The sequence below is a fragment of the Ischnura elegans genome, chromosome X, assembly GCF_921293095.1.
Source record: "Ischnura elegans chromosome X, ioIscEleg1.1, whole genome shotgun sequence".
In the NCBI taxonomy this organism is placed as follows: Eukaryota; Metazoa; Arthropoda; class Insecta; order Odonata; family Coenagrionidae; genus Ischnura; species Ischnura elegans.
In genome coordinates, this window is record NC_060259.1 from 13,247,731 (window position 1) to 13,275,116 (window position 27,386).

Genomic DNA, 27,386 nt, shown 5'->3' on the forward strand with positions numbered 1-27,386 from the left:
GCGGCGGCTGCGGTTATGCTAGTCATACGCTCTCTTTTGGTTTCCATCGGTACTACATAATTTGGTGGGCAAGTGGGGTTTATGGAGAAGATGTCAGGGATTCCGTGTTGTTTTACCAAATCCTATATTGGAGATACAATGATAGCGAAATCATTGTATTGTATCCGCATTAGAAGTACAGATCGTGTACGCGTTAGTACTCGGTAAATCTCTACAGTAAGAGCAGGTTACAGGTATTATGTTGTGATGCGTAACCAGATGCTTTGAGATCTTGACTTCATACGCTTATATCCACCAGTGTTCCTCTTGAGGAGTGTTATAAGTAAATGTTTCCGTCGAATAATTAGTACCAGTCTTGCATTTCCACCATCCTGTGAATCTTCTATCTAGCACTATGACTCTTGATCTACATTTTACCTCTGCCTTTTGAGAAAGCAATAATTATTCTAACATCCGCTTGTAATTGTTGTAATTGAAGTGCCTGGTAAGCCATGAGGCTGACGTCGCAACATAGGGCTCTATATTGTTATTTGATGCTGATGTTATGGATATTTTTATTAGTTGCGGGTGAGTAACATTTAGGACAGTCTTTCGTACTATCCATGTGTAGTCCCAAATCTTTTTAATACTTTTGTATTGTCTTCTTGCAAGGAGCCTTAGCTGTACGCATGCTCTTTCATTTTCATTCAATTTTATTCCTGCATCCATGGGATACCTTTCTCTTATACTTTTTGGGCATATCCTGTCAGTTGTCATTATTTCCTTGATTTTTCTGGAGAGTCCTGTAGTGTGGAATAAGGGGTCAACTGTCCGTTGACAAGTACAGAATGTAGATGTGACTCCTGATGATGCGCAGTTGGCGATTTAAATTATTTGGCCACAGGAAGGTGTTATTGTGAAGAAACCTAACTTTTCGCAGTGGCCACAAGGCTGTCTTGGCAAAGGCACAGATCAGTATGAAAATTATTAAAGTGGTACCTTTACAGGTAGGAAACGCCTCGCATATAATTTTTGAGAGGGGGACACGTCGATGCGCAGGAATCAAATGGTTTTATTCCTACGATTTGTGGTGTGATATATTTTCGAATATATGTGGATGACCATCCCTTTTGGTCCTTATAGCCATCGAAACCAAAAATTGCCAACTCTGGTGTGTAACACCTGATCATTAGGAAGATATATGAATAGAAGTTTGGGGATTATAAGGGATCAGGTTTTGGTACTACATGCCATACTAGCTAGCAATGAACTGCTAGTCATAGATATACATAATGCACAATTATTATGTACATAGCGAGTATATTTCAATCACATACCAAGTTCGTAACCTTGCATGTTCTCTGCAACCCCATGCCTCTCTCCCCTGCCACACATCCTAGACGTGACTCACAGGGTATTATATAGATGTAGATACATCAGAGATGTGTCTAAGGAGTTGTGAAATCCATGATAGATTTATCTGGAAGTTTCCGAGGCATCTTATCCAGTGTTGCATGATGCACACACAATGTTTATATACAGCTTATAAGCTGTGCAAGTGTCAACTACCTAAAGATTTTGCTCGTAGTGAAAGTAGGCCATTAACTACTCGAGGCTAACTCCAAAATGTTAATGCATGAGAAATGTTGGTGGATTTCTGTTATCCACCTACATAAGCAAGAAAATACCACGGCTATTAGCGTGGAATTCTATATGTAACTACAGAAAATCTTCATAAGAAGATGGCATATTCATAGGTTATTGTAAAGTTAATTTTAAGAAAATATCACACTGCTTACCATAGAGTTAGCCAAACCCATTCTCTAGTAACCATTGTGATTGATTAATTACCACTGCTTTTCCAAAAAGATAATATTTATTTCCTTTGGAGCCTTACCCTATTGGTCAAGACAAATCTCAAGTAATAATAGAAAGACAATAATACAGGCAGAAAATATATCAACTTCCTTCATTCAGACGGTTACATTAATTTTCCTTTAAATACGACAATGCATGTACTGCCTACATCTTATTTAAAGAATATTGAAATTAACATCAAATTTCATTCATTATAAACAATTTTTTAATTTTATACCTTCAAATATAATGAAATTGAGTTTCGAAAATTGTGCTAATATATGTAACAGAAATTTTAATGCGTTGTTCTGTGGCAGGGAACATTCTGTTTACTTTCGTTTTTTATTCGCTGGGTTTTTGTAAATTCTACAAATAAGATTTAAAATTTTGAAGTTCTTTTTCATTTACTTCTTACAGATTTGAGCTAGCCATAAAGATGTAACTTAATTATAATTAATGGGTAAAATATGGTAAGTTGAGTTCTTCGTTGCTGAATTCACCGAGAACTTATATCAAAGTTCTCAGTGATTGCATTTCTTCATCCATCGAGTCAAGCGAGGGAGAACCATTGAAAGAAAAATTGATGTGTGCAGGCTCATTGTTTTAGTTTCCGAGACCTAGTTATTTAATTTCTTGCTAGGCAGAGTGAGCGTCACATATCCTAAAGGAATGGAAGTCTTGCACTGTTGCACCATACTGCATTTGTTTCACCTTGTTACATCTGGCTTTACACTTACGTTAAATTGTTGCAACTCTGTCAAGAATCTTTGTAAATCTTGACATAATTTATCTTCAGAGAGAGTCAAGCAGTTTGATTATGCATTATCTTTATTTTTCTGTTGGGAGTGCATCAGTCTAAAAGGTGAGTATGGTAGAAGGCGAGAAAATAATTCTGATGTTTTTTTTAAAGGCATTTATAAAATACAAATTTCATGTATCTGATTATGATCTGACAAAACCTTGTGAAACTTTTACCCCCCACATCAATTTACCATATGGATGAAATTCATCAGCACAGGAGGAGGCATCTTGAACTTTTAAGTGCTTGTTGCAGGTTTGCACTCGTGATACTGATAACTGTTACTAGAAGACAACCTCTTACATCACTACATAGGCCTGGGAGGGACAAAGGGGTATCTATGATGTTATATACTTCAGCAGTTTATTATGAATTGGCATCCAGACCCATGAAATCTGGATTAAAATACACCATGGGGAGATTTGGAATTGTACATCCCCTCCTGAGCCCTTGTAAAAGGGACCTTCACCCAGTATTAACCATAAAAATACTAGAAGTGGGAGAGATATCGATACCTCCACTGCATTAACGCTCGGCAATCTTCCACCAAATCAAATCTGCTCCTCTAGTACTATAAGGGCTATCTAGATGAGCAGATTCTATTCGGTGGGCGATTGTTGAGCGTTTATGTAGTGGAGGTATCGATATCCTAGTCTAAATGAAGAAGAGGTCATTGAATCAGCCAAGCCATCAAGATTCAACTATATCATATCATTTACTATTCATTCTCTAGTACCTAGAAGTGACTGTTTCATGAAATGATAAATCAGGATGAACCTGAATGATGCTAAGGTGTATTTAAGAGTGGTATAACTTACACTTGATGCCTGCTGAAATATTTGTGAAACAGTCATTACAAATATGGATCAATGGAGAGGATGTGCCTTAAAATAAGCAAATCTCTACTAAGACCCTAGTAATTGACAAAGTACTGATTTTAGACCGCTAGCTGGTTTGAAATTCAAGTCTCAGGCTGTAGTAGGTAACATGCATAGGACACTAAGAGGCCCTGGCTGATACCATTAGAATTGGGGGAACTGGGAGACTCAGAGGTAGGATTATTGGTCAGCAAAATTTTAAAGCCTTGCATCAATTCTCTTCATTCATGCTATTTATTTCTTTTTTCCATGTATGTGTATGCATTTTAAAATTTTTTCCTAATCATTGTTAGATGTATGTATAGTAGAGGCTCCTTTTAGCTGAAGAACTGATAAGTACGTACAACAAAAGGCAAATATAATTCATTGAGCTAGACTAGATTTATAGTTTGAAAGCTTTTAATTTTGTGACCTACGTACGATTATGAGCATGCATAGTTATTAGCGATACCTCTTAAACTCCTCTTTGGCTATCAATCTCTACTTGTTCCTGGTGACGCAGAACCAATCTGTGATAAAAGCTTCTTTTCCAGGAATGTACAAATATATTGGACAAGATGACATTGCTTCTATTTCCAAAAGTTCAAACACCAATGTGCCCGTGAGAATGTCACCAATAAATATGAAGCAGGACCATAAAGTGAAAAGAATATTTAAATTCTGCAACCCTCCAGAAGATATAGCCCTTGGTAGTGAAGGTAATAATGCAGATTTCTCACTAGGTATGCCTATGAAAATATTTTAAAAGTGAATTTTAGAGTTGTCTCTGGCAATGAAGGATTCGTTGAAGAGGTGTACGGGAGGATTATGTTTTCATTAACACCCATTTTATTTCATGTATCATCAACATGGAAAAAATACTGAGAGTGGGATAGCATATACTAAATGGTACCTTCTTGCAGACTGAAAAAATAATTGTAATAACTAGAGCCTAAATCAATTTTTACTTCTAAACTTAATTATCATTTGATTATAGCAATGACTAATACCATTTCAAGTTTACCATGGTCGAATGATTATCTCGTATATATTTAAATTATTTATGGCCTGATTTAATTTTTCTATCCCATGAGAGGGATAGGTTCAGCGAAGGCCTTTCAGACACCACATTCATTTATTGTACCACTTGGTCATTTTTACAGTCTTTTTCCATAATTTCCAATATTTCACGCAACTCTCATTTCATTGGATGCAGGCCATGGCATTCTGATAATAATTGCTCTCTCAACCATTGGAATCATTAGGCTAATAATTAATGTTTTCTGGAATTGAGAAAGGAGCATGCTAAATTATGCTAGAAGTGATGGCAATAGGGTGGTTTCCTACTATTTTTTATTGCCTAAATCGAAAGATTATTACTCCTAGAGTACATATTTCACGCTTTTAGATTTTAACCTTTTCGAGATGGTGGAATTATCGTCTTTGCATGACTGCTGTACTGAGCCCCAAGAGACTCTTCTTTCTCGTGGTACGGAGCATTTTTGGAGGACATTCGTTAAGAAGGAACCTTTATCGACCCCTCCCCGCTGGGACTTCGCATTATCTCAGACCCCGAGAGTAGTTATGCTCCCTCCTTTCCGGGTTTACAACCATACCTGCGGCATTGGTTCGCAGTCAACTTATGTCTTGCTTATATGTATTTAGCACATGGATAATTGTTGCTTGCACGTAAATTGCAGACTTTGTATTGAATTTCTCATTTTTTTCTGAGCATTGTCAAATTTAAAACGAAGTTCTAAGGTCAATATTAACGCATTTAATGCAGCAACAATTTCCCTGATGATGTTTATACAGAACTCAAGATATAAGTTGATATTTATCATAGAATTTCGTTTTAAAATTGTAAGCGCTGCTCAAAAGACAGAGAATTTAATTCTTAGTTTATATTTCTTGAGAAAAGAACAAATATTTATTTTAGAAAACTGACTGGATAAACAATTGCATGACTGCAGTCCCTTACGCCTAAGAGGGGTAATAAAAGACGAGGGGTCAGGGTATCTGCTCCCGGATTCCGAGGGTAAAACCTAAACCCTGCAGTGTTGGGTCCCGAGACAAAGACGACGTAAACATGCGACCGTCATTAAAGGGGGAGAGCTAGAAAACGTATGTATACGGCTTTCGTTCTCTTGGTCAGGAAAATCTCAGACGGAAATATACGGCTTTCGTCTCCCGGGTCAAGAAACGTCCACACGTATATTTACGTCTTTAGGAGGGAAAAGGTTAAATGACGATATCTATTTTTCGCAATTAAATGAAAAGTGAAAATTTTCAAGCGTGCGAAAACTCGACAAAGCGAAGTATGAATGCTGGCAAAAGCCCGTGTGATGTCTGGCTGCTGCTGTGTGAGGCTACCTGGGTGCGAGGCAATGAACGCCACTACAATGCAGGCTGTTTGCTGCCGAGCATGGCGGTAGCATAGAGTACCCTGCTAGCAGGTAGCACTTGGCTTAAATAAGGATTATTAATGCCATATCAAACAAAGGAAACTTTCCGACCACAGGCAATTTTAACAGGTGATTATTAAGAAATGTTTCCTTGAGCTCTGTGCCTCATGCATGCATTGGTAATATCAGACAATGTAAAACTCCTGACTAGGTCCCTGTGACGTCACGTGGAGTGGCATTGCATGGGCACCAATCTGGCCTTTTTCAAATGAGGTGAAAATTGACCATTAACATTCGTTTAAACTGGAATTTCTAAAACCAAATAATTTCTATACTATGAATACACTAATGGTGGGTAACGAATTGCCATCAATGCCTTTCATTTCCTTTGATGAAGGAAACTACCCTATTGCTGTGGTTGAGCTGGCCCTAAGAAAGTTAATCCCAACTGGCTAATTAAAGTGGTTGTTGAAGCTATTCCTTAAAAGGAACAAAAATATGATGTTGTGATTTAGGCTTGGAGTGAATTAATGGTGGGAAATAAAATAGCTGTAAAATAAATGAACTAAATGGTAAATAAAATATGGCCTTATTTGTTTCACCTTTGCTGTGAATTAGTATTTTGCCTGACTAATATCACATGTTACACCCTTTTTCCAATAGGTATGAAATTTAATTCCTTTACACGCCTCATAAGGTGTTATTGTAACCATATTTTCCAGAAGAAAATTTATATGCATTCTCTGACATTTTTTTAGATGTGAAATCGGTAATTTTAGTGTGAAGGTAAGTTTTGTTAAGGGTCAGGTTGAAAATAAAAGTGTTAAAAGTATTTCTTTGATCTTTTATATTTCACTCTCTCAAACGCACAAAATGGAGGACACCCCTTAACCCTCATATGGATTTGCCGCGCCTTAGCGGCGCTCGAGGTTTTAAAAGTGGTGTAAAAATTTTCCATTCCAATAAATCATTTTGAAATTTTCAGTAGTCTATTTTTTCTGCTTTCTTCGTCTACATATAAAATTTTGCTAGCATAGTGTCGATAGGTTACATTTTATTTGCCTCTAATGGAAAAAGTTACGTCGTTGGATTTTCGGCGCCGCTGCGGCGCTCAGTATTTCCTCGTCGCTACGTCGTTGACTGCACTCTCAATGTTAATGTCAAAGCATTTATGTTTCGTATGAAATGCTATAATATATTTATAATCATATTATTTATATTTCTAAACATTATAAACAAAATGAAATTGTTAAACAAAAGGAAAATATTACCATACCAATTTTGCTTTCTATTTAAGCAAAGAATCGAAATATTTGCCTCGTTATGATGTTCATTGACAAAACTTCATCTTTTTACAAGAATTATTCATAAAAACTCATGGCTAGTCAAAGTTGTTTTTTCATGGGCCTCCGACTTAGTTTTGCTTGGGCACCTTCTCCGCTCCGCGTCCACGTACCTGCCGTGGTGATAGTCACCTTTCGGTAAATCCTAGGGTGACTCTGTTTAGAATTACTCCAAGCAGCAATTCTAAGAAACATTTAACACAATGCGTTATCCGAATTCGTAGAATAATGCTTCCTCACCGTTGTGTGAATATTACTCGCTGAATGAGTAACTGTAACTTGCCAGGAGATTCAGAAGTTTCACCGACTACTGTGAAGATCACATCGCACAGTTATTGTTATATGTCTTGTACCTTTCATTCGAAAAAAAACCCTTTGCGGCTACGATAGTCTATACAAAATTGCTGGCGTTTATATAGTTACTGATGACGTGACAGTTTACCATTGGGGTGAAATCAAGATTACTACCCAACTAATTGTGTGATAGAAAATAATTTCTCTTTCCTGACGATGAGTTTAGTCTTTACATGATAGAAATCGTTTCATTATGAATAGGTGAAAAGACAATTTACCGTGAGGTAAAAATTTGTGAACATATTTCTCGTTTCTTTGTGTACTGAAATGCGCAGCTGTTTTATGCATTGGGGGTGTTACTAACGTAAAGGGGTGAGTGAGGAGGAGAAAGGAGAAGGAATGCCAGGAGGTTGTTTTGGGATGAAGGGGTGGTAGTGTGTCGACTGCCAAGGATCGGGGAATACCCAGATCGTTAGTACAGGTAGGAGTAGAAAATCCTTATCGTGAAAAAGGTTGGGAGTGCAAGGAGGCAATTAGATACAAAAGCCTGCTTTTTCTTCATCCTTCCAACACTGCATGAGGGACAGGGAACAAAAGCCTTGTCAAAACGCCCCGCGGTGGCCCTCCCTACATTCCAAGAAGGTCCAGCTCGGTGGGTCATTAGGGTGGAGAGAAGTTCAATCAAGTTTTGTGGGAGGGGGGAAGAAGGTGGTGAATGACGAATAAGGGAGCTTAGTGGGAAGGTATGGACAGTCTCAATGTTTGGGTCAGTGAAATGCTAAGAAAGGAAACGGAAAGAAAATGTAAGGGAAGTCCTTCCAAAGTGAGGGTATTTTTGTCACCCCAGAGCATTCTTTCATCAGTTTCTCACGCAAAGCAAGACGAAAGAAAAAAGGCAGCTGCTCCTTCTCCCCTACCACCAGTAACACATACTTCTAAGAATTTATTTTTTTTGGATTTCCCACCAATCCAGGAGTAAAACCTAATCTGATGAACTCCCACGCAAAACATTTACCCGTCCATATCTAAGGAAACCTTTCCCTTGGGCTACACGTCCTCAGTGGAGGAATAGGGCTCCGTGGTAGAAAAAGAGTACCGACTCTTCTAGCTCCAACTCCAAAGAAGCGTTGGGTTCTTTGACACGTTGCTTATCATTCCATATTATTTATATTTCAAAACCCATAAGACTTGATTTTTTTAATTGCAGGATATAAGCTCCCAGAATATTCATAAGATTTGATCGCCAGAATCTTGTAAAAATCACGGAAGTAACACTCGTCTCTTCTCACTTAACCTACAGCTGTTTCATTTTTAACGTTTGATAACTTATCCTTCTACATACACTACAAAGATATTACAAATGGGTGGACGCAGTGAAGCAAAATTATGTCATATGGGTATAAATGAATCTTATTCGGTTATCATTTTTAGTATTTAGACACGTAAAATTATAAGCAATATAAACATTAAAAAGCGGAGTTTGTAGAGCTCTGCATATCAGAAAAATATTTTAAACAACAATTACACACGAAATTAAAACTTTCACTTGAAAATAACAAACAAAGGGAACTGAAATTAAGAGCATTACGGCAAGAAATGGAAAAGAATGCAGCGTTCAGGATTTTTTGTTATAACTTCAACAATAACGGTTTAAATCTAGCAAAACACGGTAAGAAATAAAGATAACAGATGTGTTTACCATTATCAATAAGGAAATATGTAATTTCAGGCTAACTTTGAAAAATAATAGCAAAAAATGACGCGGCGCCGTAAATCCAACGACGTAACTAATTTTGTAAATCCATATGAGGGTTAACGAAATCATATTACAGTGTTCATATGAGAAATTGCTCTCTCAAATCTTACAAAACAACACCCCTCCTCAATTTCTCAAAAATAGAACATTTCTTTTGATTAGGCTTGTACTTCAGTCTCTTCCTCTGCAAAAAAAAAAACAAAAACAAACACACAAACTCAAAAACCCGAACAGTTTAGCACATTGATGACATATCAACCATCCCAAGATTCGTAACATGCTTCCGAAATATTTCAGGAGCCAATGCCTTGGTCATTAAGTCCGCTTTCTGATCTCCAGAGGGGATGTATTCTACTCTTATCACCTTTGACTGATGCAGATCTTTAATGAAATTATATTTGACATCAATATGTTTCATTCTTTTCTGTTCCCAACTCTCTAGAGCTCTAATGCAAGACTGATTATCCTCAAAAATAGTAATTGGTCCATTACACACCTGTTTTAATTCCTCCATCAGTTGTTTTAACCACATAACCTCTACTGTTGCTGTCACCAGTGCTACATATTCAGCTTCCGTGGTTGACAGTGCCACAGTTCGTTGTTTCCTTGTACCCCAAACAACAGGATTTCCATACACTTCTATTACAAGACCATCACTGACTTCCTATCTACACCGTTGGCAAAGTCTGCATCAGCATAACCTACTAATAAGTTGTCATCTTTTGCTGTAAAACACAATCCATAATTTAAGGTTCCTTGTACATACCTTAAAATTCTCTTTAGGCCCTGCCACTGCTCCTTAGTTGCATTGGTTTGAAATTGGCTATAATAATTTACTGCAGTACACAAGTCTGGCCGGGTGGCCATGCAGGCATACATTAGACTTCCAATGAGTTCTCTGTATGGATGCACCCCAATAATTGTTCCATTATCTCCACTACTCATGTTTGACTCATCGCTTAAGTTTAAGAGTAAAGAAGTTTTGACTTTTGATGAACAATTAGACATTCCAAACTTCCTAAGAACTGATTTCATGTACCTTTCTTGACTCATAAAGATCTTATTCTCAGAATGAATTATCTTGATGCCTAAAAAATGTTTTACATAGTTCACCCAAGTCTCGCATCTGAAATTCCCTCATTAACTGCTCTTTTGTTTGAGCCATTTCTGCAAGTGATTTTCCAGCAATGACAATATCATCCACATACCGCAGCAGGTATGATATACCACCATTTACATGCAATGCATGGAGACATTTGTCAGATTTACATTGAACATACCCTAGTTTCTTCACAAACTCATCAAACCTTCGATTCCATTCAGCAGGTGCTTGCTTCAGACCATAAAGTGTTTTATTTAGTTTACATGCCATTTCTGATTTAACATTCAACCCTTCTGGTGGCCACATGTATACATCTTCCTTAAGGATACCATTTAGAAATGCATTTTTTACATCCATTTGATGAACAAAAAGATTTTCTCGACATGCAATACATACTCAAAAGAACCCTGAAAGTTGATAGCCTTGCTACTGGAGCATATGTTTCACTGAAATCTATGCCTTTCCTTTGAGCACAACCTTTTATAACCAGCCTAGCTTTGTACCTATCCAAGTTTCCATCTCCATCATATTTCATGGTAAACACCCATTTACTCCTTATTGGAACATGACTTTTAGGCAACTGAACTAAGTTCCAAATCTCATTTTGATGTAAGGCACTCAATTCCTCCTCCACTGCTTTGATCCAGAGATCTCCATCATCCCTTGACATGGCCTCATCAAAAGTTTGTGGGATATTGTTACAGTAATTTTCTGCAGTCAATGCTAAGGTACAATCATCATCATACGTGAATGAATCATTGAATTTTCCCAATAAACCACAATCTGACTCGCTTTGAACCAACTTGGTTCTCATCAACTGTGAGGCAATTATGCCCTTATTAATCTCAGTACCTTGAATATTCTCTAAAGACTGCATTGGCAACTTCCCTTCATTTTCATTATTTGCTCTCTGGACCATGTTAATGTCAACTTGTTGGGCATAGTCTAACATGTCGACAAACCTTGCCGCCATGGCTAGTACTACATAATTTTGGAGGTATTTTGGGGGTATTCTGAGTCGTGTTGACTTTTTCAAGGGAGCAACTTGCTCCTCACTTTCCTCCAGTTCTAGTTTTTCTCCTGTAACTTCAGGCTCTAATCCCCTTGCTTCCCCTCCTGGACATATCTCCATTACTTTTGGACTCAGTACCCCATTAGTTATTTCATTATTACTTTCAAGGAAACTTTCCCTTTCCTTTACTTGTTCAGAGAAACCTTCTCTTTCATCATCCTGACCTGAGAAACCTTCTCTTTCTTTAGCCTGCTCTGAGAAACCTTCCCATGCATCTCCTGGCTCAAGAAACCTTCCCACGAGTCCAGCAAGGTTTTTGATTCATCAAATATAACATTTGTGCCAGTGATCAATCTTTTCTTGTCCACCAGCCACAACCTGTAGCCATTATCACAATAACCAAGCATAACACATTTAACACTTCTCTGATCAAATTTTCCTTTTCTCAACTCTTTAGGAACATGTAAATAGGCAAGACAGCCAAATACCCTTAATTTTGAAAGATCAGGCTTTTTCCCATACCACTTTTCAGTGGGATCAACTTCCCTTCCACTTAATGCTCTAGTAGGACTCCGGTTTATCAGGTAGACTGCCGTATAGACAGCCTCAATCCACATGACTTTATTTAAACCACTGTCAAGTAACATGCATCTACTCTTGTCTAAAATTGTTCTATTCATTCGTTCAGCTACACAATTTTTTTCAGGTGTTCGGGGAATTGTCAATTCAAAATGAATTCCTTTTTCATGGAAGAATTCTCTTATATTTTCATTTATATATTTAGTGCCATTATCACAATGAAATACAGATATTTTAAAGTTAAATCTAGCAGTCACCCTGGCTTCATACATCTTTAAATACTGAAATACTTCAGATTTACTTTTCAAACCAAAAGTTACTGTAAAGTGAGTAAAATCATCAATGAAACTAAGGATATCAGGTATTCATTGCATTATAAGCAGTGGGCATTTTTGGACCACACAGGTCACTGTGTACTCTTTTCTAGGGGCCTAGTGGTTATGTCTCTCATCCCTGTAAAGGGTCTTTTAGTTTGCTTGCCTTTCACACAAGTTTCACACACATCAGCACGATTAGCCTCTTTTGAATTGGTTATTTCTAATCCACATACCATTTTACTCAACTGCAGCAAACTTTGCTGACCAATGTGCCCCAGACGTTTGTGCCAGAGACATTCATCTTTCACTGCCAGGTTAGCTTATTCTTCACTTTCAATGTTGAGTGCAAGACAGTAGAATCTACCTTGTCTCACCCCTTCAGCCACAACTGTACCATTTACGCTGATAAAACATTTACCAGAGCAGAAGAGTACATTATAGCCTCTCATTTCCAACCTAGAAACAGACAGCAAATTGTAATTTAGATTTTTCACAATAAGGACATTCTTAAGATGAATTACGCTTGTTTTTCCTCCAACTTCTGTATTACCACAAACATCTCCAACTTCAAACGCTTTCAAATATGATTCCTTCTGAGCAATTTTAATCGTTACTGGAACTTTTAATAATTTTCTATTTGACATTGGCACTCCCCCCTGGACCATATGGTCCGATGCACCAGAATCAATGTTACAGTACTGTTACATGCAGACAACAAATCTGACTCTAGTAGGGAGCTGTATGCTTTAGATCTGACAACCATGTTACCATTATTCAACCTTTCATACTCCACAGTTTCAGTATCATCTCCTACCTCAAAACTATAAGCCACTGGTCCAGATTCTCCCCAGAGGCAAAACTAGCAGTTTCTCCCTGAAACTCCGCTGTTGCTGGCATTGATTGGCAGGGTCCACGTCCGCGATTATAACCGCGACTATGGCCTCCACGGGACCACGAGCTGCTGCTCCGACCTCCACGATGTCCGCGGTAGACACGACCTCCTTGCAGGTGTTGTCCTGGTGATCCACGGCCCCTGTAATTTTTTAATATACCACCTCCTCGCACTGCTCCGCGATAGGCTCCGCCTCCTGGTCTCCAGCAATGGATCTTCCGATGCCCCGTTTTTCCGCAATTGTTGCATGGGAACGGAAATGCTGCTTGAACCCCTCGTATTCTTCTACTCTGACCCTCACAAACTGCATCGTCATTTCTTTCGATACAGGTGTTAGTAAGCTGGTGACCACAAACTCATATTCTTTAGGCATCAACAAAAGGGACTGAATAATAGTGCCCTCTTCATCAATCTTATCACCGGCCTGTCTAAGGCCCCTAATGATACGGTCAAATTTAAGACAATAGTCCCGAAAGGATTCCCTTTTCGGTACATACACCAGTGAATGCAATTCTTTGGAAAGATTCATTCTTGTAGTTGGTGTTGTGGACTCGAATCTTTCCCTTAATGCACTCCATAACTCATACGCAGTCTCTTTGTCTTTCACAACCTCCAACTGTCCATCTTGAATTCGTTGCACGATAAAACTTTTGCACTTTTGTCCGCCTTTACTACCTTAATCAAATCTTCTTCTTTCTGCTTCCTAAGCGATGCACTATCTCTAGGGCATTCTTCAAATGCCTTTTTCAGCTCATTCAAGGGTGTGATAATATGCTCCAATAACTCACACTCATCGAGCTGGAGTTTAAGCCGAAAACTCCTGAAAAGTTTCGTCCATCAAAGAATGGAAATTTCACTCTTTCTTCTTCCATTTCCGTTCAATATAGAAATGAAAAGAAGGCAGCAAGACGTTTACACTTCACTAATAAAAAAAAACTATTATCGAAACCGGAACAGTACATGCCCTGGGCCCATAACCTTTTGTTAAGGGTCAGGTTGAAAATAAAAGTGTTAAAAGTATTTCTTTGATCTTTTTTATTTCACTCTCTTAAACGCACAAAATGGAGGACACCCCTTAACGAAATCATATTACAGTGTTCATATGAGAAATTGCTCTCTCAAATCTTACAAAACAACAGTAAGTTAAACAAAAAATATTCATTAGGTATTCCCTAAATAAAATTCATTTCCTTGCGATTGGGAAACCTAGTGAAGTAGTGAATGGGGACTCGACTAACAAGTATGAAGTCATCTTCCTCAAAACCTCAGTTAAGCTGTAAGAAGAGTTCTTGGGTTTTTTACTGGGCTCACAGGTTAATTGGTATGTGCCTAAATTTCAAAGGCATAGTCTACCATTCTCTTGAGGATGAATGGAGCCACTAGAAAGTTCTCCCGTTTAGATATTGCCAAGGAGCCATGGTCAGGTGAGCTCTGCTGTTCCTTGTTTGGAACAGGTAAATTTCCTTTCCCCTCCTAGTCTTATCTTATTTGGTTAATCCATTTGGTAAGTTGAATATTGAGTTCAGTGTGCGACTGTTGTGCGGTGTGAATGACTCTAGTCTGATGTTCTGAACCAAGGTAACACTGTGATTTCATGCCCTCCATACTAAAAGTTTTTTGTGCAAATGAAGGAATTTCATATCAAATGAAACTGAATTTAATATTCTTTACAAATGCAAAATGAAACAATTCAAATCTTGAAAAACTTTTAAAGGAAGGCATAACATATGAAAATCACTTTCAAATCAAAACAAAATACGAATGCTTATGCAGAGTTAGCTGAATGACAATTCTTTTCAGTAACAGAAAACTTTCTCAAGCTGTAATCAACTCCATTTATAAAAGAGCAAAAGAGTAAAACTGGGAATTGAATAAAGCTCTTGTTGAGTCAAATACCTATATATGTATTACACCTTAAGTCGTTTAGGTAATCTGGTATGCTGACAAAATAAATCCAATTTTGATTCAAGTCTATTTGATTCCATTTTAAGCACAAATATAAATACAAATAGAAGATGAATCAAAGAGAAACACATGATATTGATGCAGTGGTTGACATGGAGATAGATTGATGGGCGGAAGCACAAAAAATTTCACCTTAACTGGGAATCGAATTACGGACCTTCTGTTTTCTATGTGGATGCATGGACCACCAAGCCATGGTGATTAATTTAATCCTTCACTTCCCTTGCCTCAGCTATCCTGCACTTTTAGGACTTTTAAATGAGGGCATTCAAGCCCAGGACCCCACAATCAGCAGCCAATGGGTTTTCCTACTAGGCTATCATACTCCCCATCCCTCATTCCTTAGGATGTCAAAGCATAAATTTATTTTCGTACTGATTGTGAGCGATAGGCCCCATATCGATACTTGGCAGTTCTTAGCTGTCCTTTCCATTTCTTCAAAGTTTTCAGGATGCTTGCTCACACATATTTCCTGTCTCACTTCGACAAGATCTCTCCCATTTTCCAAGACCTGTCTTTACTCTGCACTACCAAATAGGGAAACCTGTCTTGAGGACTGGTGGTCAGTTACAGTGAGGAGGCAAGAGGGAAAGATCCCTCAAACGTTTGTTGATTTGTCCAAGAACAGGGAGGGTATATAGTGCCATATGTCCTAATTTCTCTTAAGCAACCAATATCAGAATGAGGGGGCAGATAGAGGGTTAGGTTAGGAGGGTTTTCTGTCTTCAACAATGATTGATCACCCGTGCACTGCATTGCTCAAAAGCAAGTGGCAGGAGAGAGCAGAAATAAAAATGGAGGAGTTCACGGATGGCACACCCCCCACTGTTATCTATATTTTATCATATGTTAATATGATCCTCAATCTTCAATAAATTGGCTCAATGAAGGATTGGTGTAAAAGAAAAAGTGACGCATAATTTTCAACAATTAATTTTAAAAACATTTCTTGAAATAAAAACAATGAGCTCACACAACTGTTCAATCAGGATACAAAATTGAATGAGAATTTGAAGCAGTATCTTGATATTTAGTTCTTGAAACTACTGAGATGGATCAAAGTGTAATGCATAGTGATCAATTTAGAGTGAGGTATAACATTTTATGTATTTTTCTTAGTTAAAAATAAAGGTACAGTCCTGGACAAAGAAAATGTACCACTTTCACACAGGGAAAGGCAGAGTTTAGCCCAAAAATCATGGCTCAGGGGAGGTGACAACTTTGCACCCACTCCACTTATGCCTCTGTGCATTCTGCTGGAGCGATAAATGACTCTTTTTGGGACTAGCAGCAGCTGAGTTGAGAAGAGCCAAGTATGAGGGAAATTTAGTATGCCTGCTTGTTTTCTTTTCCTGTTTCAGATTCAGCTGCTGTTATTTTGATGTCTCTCCTAATAGGTAAAATCATTTAAATAAACTCTGGAACTTTGATCAAAATTCCAGAGTAATCACCATTCAATGAGGATGATTATAAAATCCATGATTAGTTGCTACGTTACATAATCGAAAAAGTAGAACTTATGGAGGACACAGATTTCTCTGGTCCTACCCTAGGCTATTATCGTGTAAGGTGCAAGTGGAGGTATCATAAGGGTGGCAAGCAGTGGAATTTGGGTTAATACCCAGTGCCGCCACCAACCAATAAAACCCAGCTAGCACATTTTAAGTCATTGAGATAAAGTGAAAGGAAAAATAAGGAAGGCACCGATAAGTAAGCTTGTTGGCCTTTTCTTACGGGTCTCTTACCGCCAGGCCGACAAACATCCAGAGTAATGATAAAATGGAAGCCAAGCTTTCAACACTTCCATGGACGTTGTTATTATTCCATCGTTTTAGAGTATTAAGGCATTTATGTATAAGAATAATGTTTTCATTCTTGGTGCTTCTAAATTATGAGAAGAAATAACATCAGACAGCCATAGTTTGGAAATTATTTACATTTATGAGTTTATGGCGAAACCACAGTCATAAGAAAAACACAGAATTATCACATAAATAGCAATGTAGGCTATAAAAATGGTGAAAAGGAATCCCGAGTCATCAGACCATAAGTTAAAAGTCATAAATGTTAGATTGTGTGGACCTTGAATAATTTCAGTTTGTTTCATGCACCCAATGCCTAACTTTTTTTTATATAATTAGCTTTTAAAGTGGTACCCACACCACCTCTCCTTAACAGGCATTATGTGTTTCTATTCCACAAAGGAAAACAATCAACAATTCTCTAGACTTCACATGTCAATGACAGTAGGACGAAGCCCGCAGTTGCTAACTGGCTCTCAGCTCTTCTAGATACAATCCTGAAACAAAAATAGCCCAAATACTACAGTCAATGATAGAACACTATCCATTTTAAAATGATTTTCTTCCTCACTTTGGTATATGAGATTCAAATAATGAGTGCTGTTATGCTTATTATAGACAGAAATGCTTCAACTTTACCAATAATCCTCTCCTGGGTAATTTTTGGGTTAGGATGGCAATCACGTGCTGATATTTCAAATCTATTGTGTGAGAGTACTACGGCAAGGCATGAGCATACTCCGTCTCATGATTCATTAAACCGATTTAGACTATCAGGCTTAATTTGTTTTCCTCATTTTGTGGGGCCCCTTGGGCTTTCTCCTCCCAAAATATGGTCTTGTCTAAGAGACTGGCGTCTTTGGCTTGATAAGCCATTGGGGTAATTCGAAAGCCCTTATTTACTATTAAAGGGATGTAAAACTTGGTATTCTTTTCATTTGAAATTAGTTGTGATTAGTTATTTTCTATTAGATGTTTAGTATTCTGTGCATGAATAGCAAGATTAGTGTGAGCTCCATGTAAGCATAGCTGTCATGAGAATTCATCAATACAAATGTGGCTCACACCCCTGTCTTAAATTCCTACCTGTGCTGTTGCAGGATGTTTCTTTTTTATAGATGCACCTTGAGTTTTGCTAGCTGAGTTACAGGAGTTGGTAGAAGTTATGCAAAATTTAGCCTGTTCCTGAGTGGTGTGTGTTTAGAGAATTGTCCCAAAATTTTCATACCCTAACATGAAACAACAGTACCTATTTGAGCCACATTGCCTTGGCACACTTCTCTTCTCACTTTATGTAGCTGCTGCAAGGCCTCCAGAGAAGAAGGGGTGACCAAAAATCAAAATTGACCAAAGACCAAAAATTCCTGCTGCAATAGGGTGCATGCCACTCACCGGGTTGTGTTCTGAGCAGCCCGATGACATTTTTGCAATGCATAGTGCGTCGTTCCACTTCACTCTGTAGCCATCGGTATGCTCACTCTTACAACCATACCATCTCACATTCACACCAAAAAACATGCAAAAATCTACTCTTGAGTGGTATCATCAACTGGTGGTATGGCTTAGCCTTGAAATCTGATTCGAAAGCACATCGGAGGAGAGAGTGGGTGTAGAGAATGCTGCCAATGTGCATCACCTGAGCCCACAAAAAAGGTACTGCTAACTCATCAGCTGGGGCTGTTGCCACCAGCCGTAGGTGATGAGTTGTTGATGGACACTCCTCTACTGCGTTGAAATTAAGGAGGTTGTAAATATGTGGAGGGGGCACCGCTAGTTTCGAGCAAATCGTGGCCGTGCTTGGGTAGGACAAACCATTTTGGTGATTGATTTTTGGTAACTTTGACCAAAACACTGACTATCCCATAAGGGTCAACTCTTTCTATTTGGTGAAATTTTTGGTCATAACTCGTTAATTCATTAAAATAAGCTATGGAACGCACAATGTAAACCTTTTTTTCTTACTTCATTGGTAGGCTTCGCAAAGTTATGACATATTCATCTTTTCCCAGGGAAAAATTATTATTAATCACCTCGGTTACATTCTTCAACCAGCTCAGCTGAAATTAAAATTTATGAGAGTAAAATAGTCTTTTACCCACACTTATACTGGTATTTAATTTTATTATAGCGTACGGAAATCTGACAATTACATTAATAAAGTATATTTTCAAGGATATTCCCACTAGTAAAGTGGCTACTAGACACAGTGTTTATACATTAATAGAAGTATCGCAAATGATAGGAAAAAATCCAATAACAATCACGGGGGAAACACTAGTGATTGTAGTAGCATTTTTCACTCATTGTAGTGCATTTTCAGAACACGACTTTGCCACGTCAAAATATCAGTAGGAGACTAAGTCCAAAAATTGTCAAATCAAGATGGCAGAAATTTGACCACGCAAAAGAGTCATAAACAGCGCCTCCAGACATTCACAACCTCCTCGGTTGAAATGAGTAGGAAGGGAAGGAGGAAAGAAAGTAAGGAGAAGGAAGTAGGATATGGAATTTCTTCTGCCAACAGCAATTTAGCCATTTAATCACTATTTTTACCCTGGATTTAATCCCCCGTCCTCTCAGCCTATCAGATTATATTAACCAAATAATACTAAAAACTATACCAGCAAAATGCAATGTGTCTGCATGAGAAAAACAGTACCGCAAAATTAAGTCCTTTTACTTAAGATGATTCGCAGTTTTGATGATAAATTAATGTCTTCCAGGGCAAGTTGATGACTCATTGTCTTTGGAGGGTGTTGTCATGGTGATGAGGCATGGCAGTCGTGGACCACTCTCCCATGTGCGCAACCTCTCCTCTGTCCACTGTACGCCGCTGCCTCCTGGTGGGCCTGCCGACACCCTCTACCGTTCTTATGTGTCATTTGTGAGAAGCTATTTGGTGGGCGAGAAGACTACCCACCCCTCCCAGTCCCCCCCTGATCCAGTGGGGTGGATCGGGAGGCCCCCACCCCTGCGACGTGAGATCCCTTTGGACCGCCTTTTGGGCAGTTTCTTTGGGGCACCTTCCAACCTGGCCTCCTTACCCCTCCTGCCCCCGACCAACTGCCAGCTGGGACAATTGACTGGGGTGGGTGTTGCACAGATGGCCAAGACTGGGCTCATACTGAGGGAAGTGTATGCAGCAAGGCTAGGGTTCACGGTTGCTGCTTCAGAGGGCAATCCTATTATATCCGGAACATATCCATCGCAAGATGCAACTGAAGATGAGAATATACCCTCATCAGTCAATCACCTCTCTTTCCAAGTCAGGAAAGAATCACCTGCGTCTGCATTTGCTAAAAGTGACTTCTCACGGCCTAATCTCAAAGATGACTCTCAGGATTCTTCTCCCCCAACCCCTCCTTCCCCAAATTCCATTGATGGTGGACCCCTTGTACTTGTCTACAGCACCAGGCACAGACGTACCCTTCAGAGTGCCCTCGCATTCCTGCATGCATTTCTCCCCCCATCAATCCTTTTGTCCTCCAGCCCTCTGGTTTTGTTCCGAGACAGTCATAGTGTGTCATTCTGTACTGGAGAGGATTGTTCATGTGCTGCAGCTGAGAAACTTCTTCCCCCTAATGACCAGGTGAGATAATTCCTAAGTAAAATGTAAGTTCATGAGAAATGAAGTCAATCAATCAAACTTACTATTGATGAATTCAATATATGGCTGTCGCAATAGGTTTTTGAGGAAAAAGTTCTTCAGCCACTTACTCATAGATGGAGAGCATAAATTCAGTGTTGGGTTACAGCCGCAAAAAAGTAAAATATTGTTGTATTGGGTACCCAGAAGAAATTAATCTTTTTACATCTGCATGAAGTTGCAGAAACCTTTGTCAAAAACAGGCTCATCGTTGAGAAATTAAAGCTTATTAGAAAATGGAGTCTTTAGCTTGAATTTGCCATCCTCTCTACCAGCTGGGTATTTACTTACAATATCTGTATACAAGGCCCATACTATTTCATTGCCACTGGGTACAATAAGATTCCTATCACCATGCATTCAATTTCCTCCTCGATTCAATTCAAGGCTAAATTGAAGAATGTTTTAATACAAAAGTGCCGTTACTGTGCAAATTAGTTTCTAACTGATGTTCTTCATTAGCATATGAATATTTACTTTAATTCCACTGAATAGCTTCAATGTATCTTTGTATTGTATGTGTATTTTATTTTATGCCTTGAAGAAACTCATGGATGTTTTACCCTGATGACGTTTATAAATATTATTATTATTTTCTGTCTTCTGAAAAACTGAAACAACAGTGGCAAGCCTAGCTTTCTTTAAAAGAAAACCTTGAGTGTACTGAGTGACTCTTGCTTCCACTCTCATGTATAATCACTATTTTTAGTAGTACATTTCTGACCATTTTGTAACTTCAGGATGAAAGGCTAGAGGAAGAGGAGCGTTTGGCATCTCATCCTGCTGTTGCTAGGCTGGTTAAAACTGCAGCAGCTACAATTCTTGAGGTTCCAGGAGCAGCTGCTTCGCCATCAGCACTCACGGTGCATGATGCCCTCTTGGCATTTGTTTGTCACGGTGCTCCTCTGCCTTGTCACATATCTTCACATCATGTTAATGCTGGTGATCATTTTTACAATATATTCCAGAAACTAGGGCAATGATATAGCAAATATTTTTGATGTATGGAATTTTTTTGGAGTCTGCTTCATGCTGAAAAATTAGCGAATACTTTTATGGTGTGCAGTCGTAACAACTAGATGACCCACTTTTGGCAGGACAGTCCTTCGTTCTGCATTAGCTGGATTGTCCCTCCATTGCGTCATATCATTAATTTGTCACTTAGTCAAGGCATCTTTCCTTCTGCCCTGAAAATATCTAAAGTGATACCACTCTTTAAGAATAAAGGGGACTATGATGATATTAATTCTTATAGACCTATTTCTATACAGAGCCAAAAGAGCATTATTTTTTAGAAGGTGTTTTATAATAGGCTTTTATCCTATCTTTGTGCATTTGATTTAATTTCAGCACACCAACATGGCTTCGTAAAATAAATCTACATCCACCGCCTGTGCGCAGGCCATTAATGCTATCTTGTCTTCTGTAGATAATAAGGAGGAAACAATTGGTATATTCTTTGACTTTTCCAATGCCTTTGGTTCAGTTGTACATAGTATCCTACTCAGTAAACTTGATAGCTTTGGGATTAGAGGAGTTCCAAAGAATTGGGTGTGCTCATATTTGGAAAAGCAACAACAATTTGTCAGTATTTTTGTATGTAAATGGTCATAAGCATTATTCCACTTGTAAAAACGTAACAAGAGATGTTCCACAAGGATCTGTTTTGGGTCCAATAATTTTTTTACTTTTCATTAACGACCTGCCTACTATAACTGAAACATACAATCCATACCATAATGTCAGTTCTCTATGCTGATGATGCCAACTTTATCATTTCAGCCCCCTCATTTGTTAATTTGGTACACACTTGTAAGCTTGTGACCTAGAGTTTACAAAATTGGTGTACTATGAATTTCTTGGATCTCAATGTGGGGAAATCACAAGTTATCCATTTTGGTAATATTAACAAGCCAACTAGAAACCTTTTGCTTGAAATTAATGGTAATTGTATAATGCAAGTGGATTCCACTAAGTTTCTTGGTCTTTAGATTAACTCCCATATTTCGTGGGAGTGGCATATCAATTATTTATCTAGTAAGTGTAGCTCACTCTGTTATCTCTTCAGATTCATTAGACCAATGGTGTCGGGAGAGGTTCTTTTGGCTCTCTACTATGGGGAATTTTACTCAAGACTTGTACAGAATATTTTGTTGTGGGGCTCATCCCTGCATGCCATAAAAATATTCAAAATTCAGAAGAAAATAGTTCATTTAATATCTAATGAAGGGTACTGTGCTCATTGTCGTCCATTGTTTGAAAGGTTGAGAATTCTTCCCCTTCCTTGCTTGTTCATTTTTTACTCCGTTATGTATGTGGAGCAGATTAGCGATGTGCTGGTGAAAAATTCTCATATCCACAATTCTGGCATAAGAACCCATGATGACTTCCATAGGTGTTTTGTAAGGACCAAGGGTGCTGCTCTTGGACCTAGATCAACTGGTCTTAAACTGTTTAATAAATTGCCATCAGAATTGAAAAGGATTGATTGTTATAGGACTTTTGCAAAAAATTGAAAGTGTTTTTGCAAAACAAATTGTTTTACTCTGTGGATGAATTTATGCTGTGATCCTAATTTATTGTATCCTTATATGTACTGACTTATCCTATGCATTTTAAATGTCTCTTGGATTAAAATAAATAAATTAATGTTCTGATGTCAGTCGCAACACAAAGGAGAAGCACATGTGATGCCTTGAAATAAAGAGTACATTTGCGGAAACGATTGAGGCTGCTCAAGAAAGTGTCTTTAACAATTGCCTATGATACATCCAATTGGAGTGAATGATTTTTCAATGCTATTCTTTTTTAGTTGATGGGGGTTCATGCTTACATCCCAGGGATCTATCTGGTTTATCTGCATATCTTGAGTGGGAAGGTAAAGTACGGAGCCGGCGGAAACCTGGAATGACAAGAGCTCTACTTCTTCGAGCATATGGAATTGTTCGAGCTATTGTGGGGCACATTCTCCGGTTAATGTCCCAAAGGTAAATTTATCCTCAGCATGATCAGAAATTTTCATTAAGAATTTCTGAACTTTGAGTTGACTTGTGACTGACTCCATAAACTTTCAAATCTAACTATAGTTTTCAGTAATTCATTAAAATATTCCAAAAGAAATTTCTTAGAAATAAATGGGGGAGAACCAATGGGAACTAGGGCAGGAGGAGCCATGGGACTACCCCAAGTCTCTTCAGAAGGATGAGGTATACCCCCAATTCAAGAGGGGGTATTTCTTACTTGTAATTTTTTTTATTCAACCTCCTCAGAACTTGACCAAATTTCTGATAGGAAACGTAATAAAGATACGCTGTTGTATGCTCCACAGAAGTTTTAATAACCGACCCACGTTTTGACAATACACCATGTCATTTTCAAAGGTCACCTTTGAAATGACATAGGGAATTGTTGAAACTTTAAGCTGCCTGCCTTAAGTTGAATTAATTTCTGATGACATTTTTGCATGATACTGAATTTTTTTGTGTTTTCATTTGTCAAATTTCTTCTGAGGGGGCGTGAGCCTTTTGGGGCTGCCAGAATCCCCCTGGGGCCCACTTAGATATACCCACAAAAAGAAGCAGTGGAATTGTAATGGAAGTTTGATGGTAATGTATTCAATGAATCAGTGCAGCTTGTGAGGGTGTGGCAAACTGAGCAAAGGGTGGTGGCTCACTTCACAATAAATATTATCTGTATAACCCTTTCCACCCGAACCCACACGATCGTGCAGGTTTGTTAAAAAATTTCCCCTGTTCAGTTCAGATTACTTTTATGCGCCAAACCGGACTGCAATGATCGTGTCAAATCCGTGTAAGTTCTGGTCTGTGCTTCTCTTTTTTTCCGTTTCACTCAGTGACCTACAGATGGTAGCAGGATCATGTTAACATTGATATTTTGAGGAGCAAAAAAAGATGTTCACAGTGGAAAGGGATAAGTGCCACTTTTTTGGGGAGGTGCAAACTTGCAGAGAAGAAAGTATAATGGTATTTAATTAATTGAATTTGCTAGTTTGTATTCGTTTAACAATCTTGAAATTGGTTTTCTGATTAGCTGGTTTAACACTAGAAAACCCAGTTTTTTTACTACCTGGATGTGCTAATTTGCCTCATTGAATTTTTTTCAATTTTTTGGAACTGTTGTTCGTTCTTGGTTTATTATGAAGAATGTTGAATGATAAAATTAATAATAAACGATAAAACAAAAATTGATTATGTTTAAAAAAAATCAAAGAGTCTTATTAGTAACTCATTTTTCTAATGCTGAGGTTGCTTGCACATTAACAAATTGAATAAATGCTTTTGCCTCCAAAAAGCTTGTTTTCCACTCTGATATCAACCTCTCTTGGTCTCCCAAATTCAAAAATATTCATTAGGCTATTTAGAATGTAATTACCTATGAAAAGGAACCATGAACTAGCTAGGTGTCCTTGTGAAATGTATACATATTTGGTGTAGGTAAGTGATCAGTGTCCTTTAAAAGCATATTGTGATATTGATGAGTGAGGGGAGGTAAGAATTTAAGAAATCAATCCAGCATATGTTGAGGGTCTGGATTTAACTTTGGTTTCACTCTGGATACATGTGACTCCAGGTGGGGCTGTTGCCCCTTTACTAGAACAGTTGTCACTGGAGTGATTGGGTGAAAATTATATTTTTTTCCACCAGCAGTGTATTTAACTTGAATGACTGGTCACTAGGGTAATCTATTTGATTAAATTTGAAGTCATTGGATTTGATAGTATCCAACCACATGTTTGCATGCCAGCCCATCTCCTATTGTGCATCTTTCAGGCGCAGCGCCCATGAAGACGACTTGAAGAGAAGTGGTGGCACTCCCAGATTTGTCCTCTACTCAGGCCATGACACTACCCTGAGGATGCTGGGAGCAGCATTTGGTGTGCCCCCAGAAGGAGCACCACCCCAATATGCCTCAAGGTTCATCATTGAGGTTTATCGCAAGAAGCTTCAGTTTGCCACCACGAAGAGCTCCAATGCAGATAAGCCTGCGAACATGGCAAAGAGTGACGACAAAGATTCACCGAGCCTGGGCTCAACCCTGGTGAATTTGAAGGCAGCTGGTAAAATGTATTTGAAGCAGATTCGTCATGCTCCTTCTGTGGCATCTCTTCTCAACGAACTGAAAAGCCCTCATTCACATCTGAATGGATCTAAAAGAGGTGCATCCTTTAATAAGCCCATGCATCACAGAGATCCTTTATCACCAGCCTCATCTCAGCCAACTGCTGCGCAATATTATTTTAGATTAGTATACAATGGTAAGGACATGACAAATCAAGTTCCATTTTGTAAAGAAAGTTTCTCATCTGGGAACAAGAATTATTTTCCTGCATCTGGAGTTGGCGACGGAACTTCTCCATTTGTCCGGAAGGCTGAGAGGCAAAAGCAGTCAATTGGGTACCTATGTCCAATCGAAGCTATTGTTAGATTCCTTCATGATAACTATTTTTCTGCTTTCAATGCAACCAACTTCAAGGACTCTTGTCTGATGCACTCATAAGCGAAAGATTTTCTCCATTATATTTGACAATAGACTATTAAAACAGCGTTTATTTTACATAGTAATAAAAAAGAAATTTATAATATGTATAATACAGCTAACATTATCTTCCTCTATATGAATGTTTGTTATCTTTCTCTTTTTAATGGCATTTTTAAAAATTTGCTGTGTTAAGCGAGAATATTGGTAGCTACAAATGTTTCCCCTTAGCTATAATCCTGTAAGCTCAGAGACCATTAACAATTAGAATACATGATGTTATTAATTTCTATATGAATGTTGCCATATGATGCCTTATTAAGGTGGAAACGGTTGCAATATGTGTTAATAAAATTGTGGAAAAGTATAATGGCATTTAGTTAATTGGATTTGCTATTTTGAATTTGTTTAGCAGTCTTAGAATTGGTTAACTGCAACTCAACACTTTATATCAATCTAAGTACATAATTCATTCACTTTTTGGTTGTCCTTTTGCCCTTTGGCCTTTTGGCCTTTTGGTGTGCCCTTAAAACTCGTCTCTTTTGTCTTGCCATGGTAGTTTATTTTTTACTAGTATCATTCAATAATTCTGAAGAGGACTAGATTGATTCTAATTACTAAGTAGTACCTACTACTTTCATAAACATGACATCAAAAAGCCTCTTCCATGGCTGTACAATCCTGGTGTGATTCTGCAGTGTCCTCTTGAAAGATGCCCACTAGTCATAAATCTGTCCTCAATGTCTTCATTTTGGGTCTGCATCAGATACTAAATGGACCTATGCAGGCAGTCATTGTTTTGTGATATGTATTTAGAGACATCCTTTGGGTGACCATAATAATGCAGACAGTTAACACTTTCAATGCTGACCATGTAAAAGTCAACATTATCCCCTGGTGCGGTTCCATTTCTTAATGCAAAACGCATGCATGGGTGCCAAAAGAGCTTGGAAAAATAATGAAAAAAAAAATTCTTGGCTCTCATTTGTTAGCTGTGAATTTTTTTATTTATGACGTGATATCACGTCAACGGCACAGCAGGATAGACACGTGATGCGGGTTGCATAAGAACGGATTTTTTCCCACGCCGCCGTTCCCTTTCAATTTTTTCCTGGGCGATGTATCCAAATAATACAAGGAAAATGAATTTGTAATGCTCTACCGGTATCGCCATTGGTATTTTGCCACTGCTATAGGACATTTTTGGTTAAGATGGATGTAATGCCAATTATAAGTACAAGGAATTGCCGTGAACAGCTTTTTGATTGAGATGGTAATTCTGTGC

General features: G+C 38.2%; 1 protein-coding gene across 2 annotated transcripts; it reads left to right on the forward strand.

Annotated features, from left to right (window-relative positions):
• Positions 1-26,468, forward strand: LOC124170616. Of its 2 annotated transcripts, none has more exons than XM_046549446.1 (6): positions 1-49; positions 4,047-4,211; positions 19,683-20,548; positions 21,346-21,547; positions 23,418-23,592; positions 25,396-26,468. In XM_046549446.1, exons 1-6 carry the CDS (start codon positions 16-18, stop codon positions 26,120-26,122), a joined length of 2,169 nt encoding a protein of 722 aa, XP_046405402.1. In that variant the 5' UTR covers positions 1-15; the 3' UTR covers positions 26,123-26,468. The 2 variants fall into 2 exon arrangements, with proteins under 2 accessions (XP_046405402.1, XP_046405401.1); XM_046549445.1 differs by lacking the exon at positions 1-49 and adding an exon at positions 56-567.
• Positions 26,469-27,386: the final 918 nt, after the last annotated feature.